We start from the raw sequence: 12,002 nt of genomic DNA, 5'->3' as shown, positions 1-12,002 counted from the left end.
TGTGGATGTGTAACCAATGTGATTCTGCAATCTGTATTTGGGGTAAAAATGGGAGTTCATAACCCACTTGAATCTAATGTATGAAATATGATATGTCAAGAGCTTTGTAATGTTTTGAACAACCAATAAAAAAAGATAAGCAATATGTATAGAGAAGAATCAGAAATGAAAGGAAGAGCTGTCAAGTGTCTGAAATCCCAATTTGGTAGTGTATTGATCTTGAATAATGCTTGTGAAGGAGAACAACAAGTAGAAATATACCTTTCACATTCTTTTCTTTCGTTGTGAATTACAACTCAAACAAATATTTATGGAGAACATACTAAAAAAATAATAATAATCGAGAAATCTTTTGAAATCCAAAGATTTGTCATTCTTCCTCTGGAAAAGGTTTGGGAAAAGGTAAGTTCTTATTTGGTGCCGTACACCAGTTTTGGAGAAATATTACAGCACAGAGCAAGTAGAGGGTAATGGGTAAGAATGGTGGATTTGGCACCAACTTGGTTTAAATGCAGTTGTACTCTTCGTTAGCTACATGACCTTGGTGTTAATCACTTTAAGCCTATTTCAGAACTATTTTTAATAGAGTTGTTTCGAGGATGCTTGGCACAGAACTGATACTTAGTAAATTAGCTACTTTCAATTAGCCTTGCAGAGAGGAGTTCAAGACCCAGGTTAAGGCTTTGTAGCTTCCTAGGGTCTTTTGAATGAATTAGCTTATACTGTTGTCATGGCGACATTTTATTTCTGAATTTCTTGAACATAAGCATTTCAAACTAAACTTTTAAATTATATTTTTAAAGTACATATAAACAAATTTAATTTAGCTTTGCAGTTATTTATGTATATTTATTTAGTTGAGGATGTTCAGGTTGTCTGGACTCAAGGTAAAGAGCCAGATTGAGACTAGAGAGTTATGTTAGGAAGATATAAGTATAGATATATAATCACTATACCAAAGAGAAAAAATATACTCTGTAGGATATTTAATTTTGGCTTTAAGTCATCTTTTTTAGGTTTGTTTGTTTGTTTGTTTGTTTATTTATTTATTTATTATCTCAGTGATAGATTGGGCAAGCTACCATTATCACCTAAACAAAAAACTACATTTTCCAAATGGGTACGACCAGAAGATCTCACCAACAATCCAACAATGATATATACTGTGTCCAGTTTTAGCATAAAGCAGGTATACATTTATTTTGTCTACTTTTATGTGCAAGTTAGCATTTTAAGAAAATTTAAATATGGATTTTTTTCCCTAGATTTTATGTATTCTTATGCATAAGTATAATTGGAACAGTTACTTATTCAGTGCATTTAAAGATTGAGATAATTTGTAACTGTGAATAAATTTTTGAGCATTTATGGATGCTCATGTTTGTAGATGAGAAACTTGAGATTCTGAATTTTGCCTTTGATAGGGAATAGATATAAAAGGTTTTTACTACTTAAATATCTAATTATTCTAAATTAACTTTATTGAAATACTTTACTAGGATTTGTGTGAGTAGAATTTATGAGTTAACAACTTGATATTTCTGTAATTTTCCTAACAACACTCAAGAAGAAAAAATCAAATTTTGGGTGCATTGAATAAATATTAAGCTATTGTGATATATGAATGAAAACATATTATACATTGTTCTTGTTAACAGACAATAGTATCAGATTGCTCCTTTGTGGCATCATTGGCTATCAGTGCAGCTTATGAAAGAAGATTTAATAAGAAGTTGATTACCAGGTAAAATTTTGATTTTTCCCTTTTCATATAATTGTTTCTTTTTTTTAATGTTCATATTTTTTTAAAAGAGAATTTTTTTTAAATATTTATTTTTTAGTTTTCAGTGGACACAACATCTTTATTTTTATGTGGTGCTGAGGATCGAACCCAGCACCCCGCATATGCCAGGCAAGCACGCTACTACTTGAGCCACATCCCCAGCCCTCATATAATTGTTTCTTAACCAGATATTACAAACTTAGGCCTAGTAAGGCCTATCACAAGAATATTATGACCCTTTTGCAAATGATTCATATAGATGGAAAGATATGCTAAAGCAATTAGTACATGTGCATATGTAGTTAAAAAATATAAATGGAATAAATGTTTTGAAATGAAGTCAAAGTAAAATCACATTATATTTATGACACTTTGTAATTGTACTGTGCAGTAAGGTGGCCACTAGCCACATATGGCTTTTGAATACTTAAATGGGTTAGTCTGAATTAAGATGGGCTACAAGTATAAAATGACTTGAGATTTTGAAATTCTTTTTTTTTTTTTAGAGGAGAGAGAGAGAGAGAATTTTTTTTTAAATATTTGTTTTTAAGTTTTCGGTGGACACAGCATCTTTATTTTATGTGGTGCTGAGGATCGAACTCGGCGCCCTGGGCATGCCAGGCGAGCGCGTTACCGCTTGAGTCACATCCCCAGCCCAAGATTTTGAAAATTTAACACACAAAAAAGGGAAAATTGGAAAATACCTCAAATTTTTGTATAGAGTATGTGATGTAATAATATGTATGGTTTAACAAAATTTATTAAAATCATTAAAGTGGGTATTTTTAATCTTGATACTAGAAAATACAAAATGGCATATTTTTCTATTGACAAGAACTGTTTCAGAATGTTCTGAAGTGTTTCTGAAATACTTTTAGTTTAAATGTTATATTAGCTTAAACTCATTCATTGTAAAAATTATTAAACATAATTTTTTCATCCAGTTTTTTTTTTTTTTTTTTTTTTGTTTTTTTTTTTTGGTGGTGCTAGGGATTAGAGCCCAGAGCCTTATACAAATGAGGCAAACACTCTCCAAACTAAGCTATACCCTCAACTTTCATCCAGTTTTTCTTGAGTGGTTTTTGTGTGTTAAATCCCAAAAATACAAAGATAATTAGATAGACTTTAATTTCATCTGTTTGCCATACTAAGTAAATAATTTGCAGTATGAGTGATTTGGCCCAAATTTATTTTAAAAGAAAACTGATAGAGAGTTTTTAGAAGTATTTTGTGGTATAATTTTATGTAAGCTTATCAGCATTATACTTACTACCTTTGTTATTAGTTGAAATGGTCTTCTTTTCTTTACCTCAGTGGTAAAAGATTATTTTAACTGCCTTAAAATATATCCACTTGGTGCTTTATTAAAGTGTATAGTTAAAAATTAAGGATTTTTCAGAATGTTGTAAAATGTATGCCCTATTTTATGATCTTATAAAATACATTCCTAAATTTACTTATAGTAAGTGAGCCCTTCGATTAGAGTGAAATTCTTTGTCTAGGCCTATTATAGGAAAATGTTATATTATAGGAAAATATTATATTTTTATAAAATTGTATAAAAATAATTTTTATACAATTTTATAAAATTGGTAAGACAATAACAAATGTCTGGGATATGTTTAAATGGAATATCTTATATAGTAGTTGATATTGAATATTAATATTATTATTTTAATATTTTCCTTACAAAGCATAATTTATCCCCAGAATAAGGATGGTGAACCAGAGTACAATCCATGCGGAAAGTATATGGTAAAACTTCATCTCAATGGCGTCCCCAGGAAGGTGAATGTCTCTTCCCTTACATACTTTTGAATCTGAGTGGAAGCAATTAAGAAATGTTCTGTGTAAACATTTTAAAAGTCAGTTTAGTTGATTTCGAGTCTGTGATTTTTATATATGTTACTCCCAATAGTGTCACATGCTAATAATGAAAAATAAAATCCATGAAAAATAGTCTGGGGGTTGTTTTGAGATAGGGTCTCACTATGATGTCCACGCTGGTGTCAGACTCCTGGACTCATGTATTCTTCATATATGTCTGCCTTGGCTTGTCTTATAGTCGTACCCACCCCCACCACACACACACACTTTTTTAAAAAGTGGTTCTAAGAAAATTTATGCAAAGTTCCAGTAAGTAACATTGAACTCTAAAGATCATTAATGCTTAAAATAAACTTTGAGAGTTTGTAATTTTTTTAATAAAAGGGAATCAGACAAGCTAAGTCTGTTAGGTGAGGAAGAGTTTGTAACCATAAGATGATGGAAGAAGTTTCTAAATTTTCTTTTGTGAAATATACATAACTTAAGGGCCTTGCATTGTCATGATTTTCTAGCATCAACCTCAGCATTAACTGGGAGCTTGGTAGAATTGCAGAATTTCAAGCCTCACCTCAAACCTACTGAATGAGAATCTACATTTTAATGAGATTCCCTGGTGATTCCGGTCTGAAAGTCATTACTCTCCAGCTCAGTAATTCTCAAATTTTAGTGTGCACAGAATCACCTGGAGGGCTTATTAAAATCTAGATTGCTGGGCCCTACACCTAGAGTTCTTGATTCAGTAGATCTGGGTTGAGACCAGAATTTGCATTTAACAAGTTCCTTGTGATGCTGATGGCTGTTGTCTGGGAGCACCCTTAAAGAGCCACTCTAGCAGATTACTTAAAAAACAAAATTTTTTTTTTTTTTTTGAGAATGTTTTTCTGAGCTGTATTTCTTAAATTAACCTCATGTTTGAAAAATCTTTCAAAGTGGAATCGTAGGGCTGGAGATATAGCTCCGTGTTAGCACTTACCTAACAGCAGCAGCAGCAGCAGCTCCACCACCACAAGAACAACAAACTGGTTTACCGCTTCATGTTAGTGTAATTTCTAAAATTGTACCTTATTCAAAATGCAGTGCATAATCTTCTCTGTTAGTCTTCAATCAAAATTCTTCTTATCCCCTTGTCTTCTAAACTTAATAAGAATTACATACTGTATCTTTGTGGTGTTTATTTCCTGTTATTTATACATATTTTTTAGCTGTACTTTTCTACTTTTACAACTATGTAAGATAATAGTCTTTTTACAGGTTTAGAATACAATGGCAGATAACAGTGTTACTTATCTTAATGGTGGGGTCCTTTTAAAATTATTTAAATATAATTACATTTTAGGATTTCTAATAATTTTATTTGTAGTTTTATGAAATGTTAACCAGTGGCTTACCTGACAGGTTAAGCTTATAAGACACCATATTAAAATGATCAATTTTGCTGGGAATGTAGCTCAGTGATAGAGCACTCACCTAGATACTAAGGTCCTAGATTCAATCCCCAGCATCTCCCCTCACCAAACAACAGCAAAAACCCAACATTTTAAAATTGACTAGGATTCTAGAAGCCTGAAACTGTCATCATCTTAATAATAAACAGACTGTGCCTTTTATCTATATTGAAAGTTTTTTTTCCTTGATAGGATTTTCAGATATTTTGTTTCACCTAAGAAAATTATTCTCTTTCTATAGGTAATAATTGATGACCAGTTACCTGTTGACCATAAGGGAGAATTGCTGTGCTCTTATTCCAACAACAAAAGTGAATTATGGGTGTCTCTTATAGAAAAAGCATACATGAAAGTTATGGGAGGATATGACTTCCCAGGATCCAACTCGGTAAGTAATAGTATGATCCAAGCACAGACTTATTTTGTTTAATGTGACTATTTTAAACTTGAAAAGTTATAGATGTTTTTGTTTATGGGAAAAGAGAAAGCAGAGTATCAGCCCCTGAGAAATGTTGATGAGCCCCCTTATTATGGGGATATATATGTTCTTGTGTAGGGGTAGCACATTGTGTAAATTAAGGTTCAGGGTGTTGATTTTCTCTAATATAACTGTAATGTTGAGCTGTGTGTCACTATCCTTTAGTTGTAGGAGATAAACTAACTTAAGCCAAAAATTGGATTGATGTGACTTTAAATTTTGACACTAACCAGCTTATGACCTTGGAAAAGGTGTTTGCCTTTCTTAGCCTCTTTGTGTGTCTGTCATATAAGGATTATATTGCCCTCTCAGGGTTTGTAAAGATGAAATCAAGTGATACATGAAAATCATCCATTATTTGTACTCGATTGGTTTTCCTGCCTAATACCAGGCTTCCTTCACTCTTGAGGATTTTATAATGCTAGGTGGAGAATGTAAAAGTCATAGTAGTCTTTCTTCCTTGTCTGTTGCTCTGTCTTTCAGATACTTTTTAGTTTAGTCTTCTAATTCATTGCCTGTTAATTTACCCAGTGCAGCTTGAGAGAAAGAAGGGGGATGTATGTAAACCAGTAGAAATGACTGTCCTGCAACCATGTACTCGGTGGTAGATGACATCATCAAAGCATTTTTTTCTGTTATGTATTTTGCGTTTTTATCAGATTTACCAGTTAAGACACTTCTGTTACACTCAGAGCAGAAAACAACTTTTAACTATTTTCTGATTATCCCTATCAGAGTCATTATACCAAATCAATGAGATTTAACAGTTGCCTTCAGAATTTATTTAAGAGTTTAAAAATATTTGACAATCCCTTAATGTGTTTATATTGCAGAATATTGATCTTCATGCATTGACTGGGTGGATACCAGAAAGAATAGCTATGCATTCAGATAGCCAAACGTTCAGCAAGGATAATTCTTTCAGAATGCTTTATCAAAGGTAAACTTATTTTTCTTTTCTTTCTGGTATTAAAAGAGGCTGTCTTATTTAGAATAGAGATTGTAGAAGCTGTCACTTTTAGTTAACAGGGAAATTGTCTTTAAAATAGACTTCACTTTATGTGCTTGCTTCAGTCTGTCCTCAGTTATCCTCAGTGATAATCACAGTTAATCCAAACTGTAGATAATCCAAAATTTTTGAATCTGGAGATATATAACTTGGAAAAAATATTTTGCACTTACTAAATACTTACCAATTTAAGGAAAGATGGGAAAAGAGAAGTCTGAGAATTTAAGTTATAAGTGGATAGTCCACATGTAGGGACTGGAGCATTATCCAAACAATAATACACATTCAGTAGCAAACTAGACAGTTCCGTGATTTGATAAATAGTAGAAGAAGTGCATTTGGTATTTCACAACTTCATCCTTATTTATAAACTAAAAATTTAGCATTTGCTTTTCTTTATTGTTAGGTGTCTGCCTAAAAATTGTTGTCTTGAAAATAAAGAAATATAATTTATAATATAATGACTTTAAAATATCTTCTTGTTGAAGTTTCTTCAGGGGTGATAGGGATAGCCCATTTTTTAAAAAGTTTTCTACAAAAACATTTGTAGAATTTTCCATGCTAGCCACTAAACTAAAAGGAAAGATGGTGTGATCTGAAATTCTAAATGTGTTATCCTTTAATTTCTGTCTTTTTGGGGTCATTCTAGATTTCACAAGGGTGATGTCCTCATTACTGCATCAACTGGAATGATGACTGAAGCTGAAGGAGAGAAGTGGGGCCTGGTTCCCACACATGCATATGCTGTTTTGGATATTAGAGAGTTCAAGGTTTTGCCTTAAAATTTTTTCTCTTATTTTCTTATTTGGTAAGACATTGTAAGGATCCCAGTGATCATCAGACTTTTGGAAACTGACAAATCATGGTTTAGGTGGAATTTTTAAACCATTCTATGTATTAACTTGACCATTGGGAATTATGGAATTAAAGGTGGGAAATGAGAGTTGACAACACAGATATTGATGTTAGGATAGACACTGTTACATCTTTTCCTTTCTGTTAATTTTTGCCTTAAAACATTCTCAAGGTTGAGGTGAACACAAAGCAGTCCCCACAGTTCCAGACTGCATGTTGGTATTGAGGTCAGCTGCAGTGATAAGCTAGAGCTGAGTAGACACCAAGTAACTATTTGTGAAAGGAGGAAAAATAGGAAGATGCTTGGGAAAAGGACACCTGGCAGTGGGTTCGTTTGTGTGAGCAAGCGGACTTTGTCTTCCTTGGGGTCCTTGTGTGCTGTCAGGCCTTTCAGACCCTTTGTCATTATATACTGGGGCTTAGGTGTTCAGATGTGACTTTGTTAGTTCTTAGGTTGTTATTTTTAACTGAAAATTTGCATTGGAAAAATACAAAGATTATGAAGGAAGTGTTCATTAATAATAGAAAGTATAGTAATCAGATCAGTCAACAATAACAGAGTGCCCCTGTGTGTTAGACTGCTATTTTTAATGGAACGTATTAAATTACCATCATAACTCACTTAAGGATGAGAGATACAATCTGAGAAATTTGTTGTTAGATGATATCATTGTTATGCAAATATCACTGTATACAAACCTGGATGGTATTGCTTACTTCACACCAGGCTATATTGTACTTGTGTGCTTGTGTCTTATAGCTTATAGTTCCTAGGGCCATGATGAACAAAACACCGTATTAATTTAATTTGAGAGAACGTGATGCCCTTGAGATATGAGGTAAATATGAGATGCATGAGGCTACTGCAACCTAACACAGCATAAACTTTTTAAAAAATTTTTTTAGTTGTAGATGGACACAGTATCTTTATTTATTTTTATGTGGTGCTGAGGATCAGTGCCTAACATATGCTAGGCAAGTGTTCTACCACTTAGCCATAACCCCACCCCAGCATAAACTTTTTTTTAATAAGTAGAAGTACACTGTAAAATGATGATAGAAATACACTAAATACATTAATCAGTAACGTAATCCTTTATTTTCAAGTATCATACTGTACTATACTTTCATACAGTTGGCAGCACAGAGGCTTTTCTACAGTGGCATCGCAATTTTAAAGATATATATATATACAGCCTGAAGGTGATAGCTGTATATACAGTATTTTGGTTAACACAAACCTTTCAGCTTTCTTAGTTGCAAACAAATGAACAGTGAATTGCACCTTGATATTGTGTTGGCTAGACATCACTAGGCAACAGAAATTTTTCAGTTCCATTATAAAAATTATGTATTTCATTAAAATTGGCTAAGAATATCAAATTTTATGTGATATTAAATAAGCTGAGAGGTTTGTGCTTTTCTTCAAATTATAATTCCCACAAATGCCAGTTAAATATTGTGAATAACAGTTGTTATTGTTCAGTACTATCATGTGTGTTTTTTGTTAGAACATACCGTGAGATAAGTAGGTATTAGTGAATGTGACCAGTAGTGAGATAATGGCAAGTAAATTTTAAGTTTAGATAATGAAACAATCAATGGGAAAGTAAGTTCGAATTTGAGGAAGATTCCTGTGAAAGATATATCATTTACTTTGAATAACAGGATTTATTCTGATTGTCCAAAGTAAACTAGGTAATATGTTTATGAGAAAAATAGGAACTGTGGTTTGACCTGAAAACAGAACAGTTTGTTAAAAAAAAACAAAACAAAAAAACCTGCTGAATGCCAGTAATGTAGGAATGTCCATGAATTGCCTTTCTAGTTAAAAACAAGTAGCATTAGTTACATAGTGTCTCAATTCCTTGTTTTAGTGATTCTGTAAAGATTGTGGCATTGTACTAGAGCACGTACATGTGGAGCAAACTGTGGTCCCAGGACAGGTTTCTTCACTCTAATAATGCCAACGTTTATACTGCAGTGTTGTGAATGTTACTGATTAAAAACATTAACCAGCTTGAGCAGGTATCCTACACTGTGGAGTTGGTCCCAATTTCCTTTTGTTTATGTGAGCCCTTTGTATAGTCAGGGTTAATTTTTGCCTTAAAACATTCTTCATGTGTATTAAAATTTGAGGGTTTTTCCCAGTATTCTTTCATTGGGTATATATTTGAAGAATTTCCTTCTCCCACCCAGTATTGGGTATTGAAGCAGGAGCTTGGCACATGGCTAAGCTACCGCTCTACCACTGAGCTACATTCTCAGCCCCTTTTCAATTTTAATTTGAAACAGAGTTTCTCGTAACTTTGCCTGGACTGACCTCAAACTTGTGATCTTCTTGCTTCAGCCTCTTGATCTTTTTAGATGTTTTTTGGCTGATTTTATTGTCTTTATGTTGAGACATTGATTTAATTCTGACTTCTACTTTAAAATATTTCCATGTTGGCTTGGTGTGGTGGTACATACCTGTAATTGTAGCTACTCAGGAGGCTGAGGCTGGAGGATCACAAGTTTTGAGGCCAGTCTGGGCAACTTAGTGGGACCCTATCACAAAACAAAATTAGAAAAGGTCTGGGGATGTAGCTCAGTGGTAGAGTACCACTGGATTCAATCCTCAATATCAAAGTCCATGTCTGTCTCATACAGATATCATCAAATGTTTATCTCTACAATCTTATTTTTGTAGGTAGACTTAGTCTTGGACTAAAGCCACCCATGATCATTTGTGACTTTCTTAATAAGATTTTCCTTTTTGTTTGCTTTTAACATGCTTACATATTCTGAGATCTTGTCTTCATTTTAGTCTCAGCTGTTCTTCTCTTGGGTCATTTTTATGTCTCTTCCTGGAGATAATGTTCCATAAATAGTTGTCTGTGGAGGGACATCTCTGGTTCAGACTGCTGCCTTTCAGTCCAGACATGTCTCATCATGGGATTTCTGATATCTTCCAAGGCTTTTCTATTTCTGCTATTTGGAAATAACCCATGGAAATGGGATGTTTCAACATAAACCATATTTTTTAAAAAAGATTTTTTAGCAATTCTTTCCCTATTTGGGACCCTTTGAATTGCTGGTTCTCTATTTAGCATTTAAAATCTACAGCTATTAAATCCTTGAATGTCCCTGATACCTGGAAGCTGTCTCTGAAAAGCTTAGTAGAAGTCTCTTTTCCTTTGTGTTCCTCTTTCAGAAATTGATAGAGTCCTGAAATAATGGAGATTTCCTGCTTATGCAGAATGAGGTTTATGAAAGAAGAGTTAGAAATAAGTGTCTGTTTACCGATGTGTAGTGAGGCACAGGTGGTGGTGAAGAAATTGAGAAAATAATTGTATTATTGAAGCTTCTAGGGAATATAGCCTGAGAAAAATGAGTATCACTCATGTCTGGAAATCATATCTACTCCAAGCCACAATTTACCATCATTTAGAATAACAAAGAAATGTGAGTTTTTTCTTCTTTTTTTAAAATTTTAAATATCCCCCAACCTGTTTGATTTAGGACATTATCAGATAAAAGTGCATGATATTCCTAGTGGACTGCTTGAAGTAAGACAAGTATACTTTTGGAATTATCAGCTCTGTTATTTTTTAGTGTTATCAATTCTGTAGATAAATCCAGTATTTATGGAGCATTTATCATACCTGAAAACTGTGCCATAAACTCAGTGGAAACTTCTGATAAAGGATAATAGGGGTTGAGGGTGTAGCTCAGTGGTTAAGTGCCCCTGAGTTCAATCCCCAGTACCAAAAAAAAAAATAAATAAATAGTGTCACCACTTCAGAATTTATGATCTCATTGATCATATGTCTATTTGTATAAGTAGAAAGCAATATAAGGCACTATTTTAAATTAATATAATATAGATTATCAGCACTAGAAAGTTTAGAGGAACAATAATAAAAGGAAACTACTAAGTGCCAGATAGTTTGCATTATTATCACCTTTAATCCTCCCAAAAGTCTTATAGGAACACATCATAATCCTCATTTTACATGTGAGTAAATACATGCTTGGAATGTAAGTGACCCACCCAGAGCCTATATACCTGTAGAACTGGCATTTGGTCCCATTTTATTCTACTTTTCTGCTGCTCAGTCTTCACTGAGAGAAGGTGACATGGAAAAGGCCTTCAGCAAAGGAAAACAGCATGGACTAATGCCTTTGGAGGCAAATTTACAATTTTTTATGGGTTTAGAGGAAAAACTGGAAAACAAAAGGGGGCCAGAATAGAGAAGGCTTTGAAAAGGCAGGAAATGATGCTCTAAGGCATCACTTTCAGATGAAATGTCCTACAGTGATGGGAATTTTCTCTATTTATACTGTCTAGTGCCTGAGCTTCTATACACATAGTCATTGAACGTTTGAAATGTGATTAATTTTTAAGGAACTGAATTTTAAATGTTACTTAATTTAAATAACACCATGTCTGGTTAGTGACTATAATATAGCTCTAGGAAGTTAATAATTTACAATTTTGATCAGATATGTGATATGGTAAGTGTTAATTTGAAGGGAAAAATTAATACTCAAAATTCATCCTATTAAGAGAATGGTAAAACCAATAATATTCTAAACCTGTTTTGCAACTTAATGTTATCCACT

The 12,002-nt window shown here is 33.2% G+C and overlaps 1 protein-coding gene across 2 annotated transcripts in view; it reads left to right on the top strand.

Moving 5' to 3' along the window:
• Window positions 1-12,002, top strand: part of Capn7 (calpain 7) — a 37,866-nt gene that overhangs the window by 17,315 nt on the left and 8,549 nt on the right. For both annotated transcript variants that reach the window (XM_076831811.1, XM_076831733.1), the window contains exons 7-12: window positions 1,063-1,189; window positions 1,659-1,744; window positions 3,478-3,571; window positions 5,297-5,443; window positions 6,367-6,473; window positions 7,192-7,312. In XM_076831811.1, the coding sequence (XP_076687926.1) occupies window positions 1,063-1,189; window positions 1,659-1,744; window positions 3,478-3,571; window positions 5,297-5,443; window positions 6,367-6,473; window positions 7,192-7,312 (682 nt within the window). The remainder of the gene's footprint in view (window positions 1-1,062; window positions 1,190-1,658; window positions 1,745-3,477; window positions 3,572-5,296; window positions 5,444-6,366; window positions 6,474-7,191; window positions 7,313-12,002) is intronic.

This window comes from Callospermophilus lateralis, chromosome 1, assembly GCF_048772815.1.
Source record: "Callospermophilus lateralis isolate mCalLat2 chromosome 1, mCalLat2.hap1, whole genome shotgun sequence".
Taxonomy (NCBI): domain Eukaryota; kingdom Metazoa; phylum Chordata; class Mammalia; order Rodentia; family Sciuridae; genus Callospermophilus; species Callospermophilus lateralis.
Note: the sequence above shows the minus strand (reverse complement) of the source record. Positions and strands in the feature narration are given on the sequence as shown.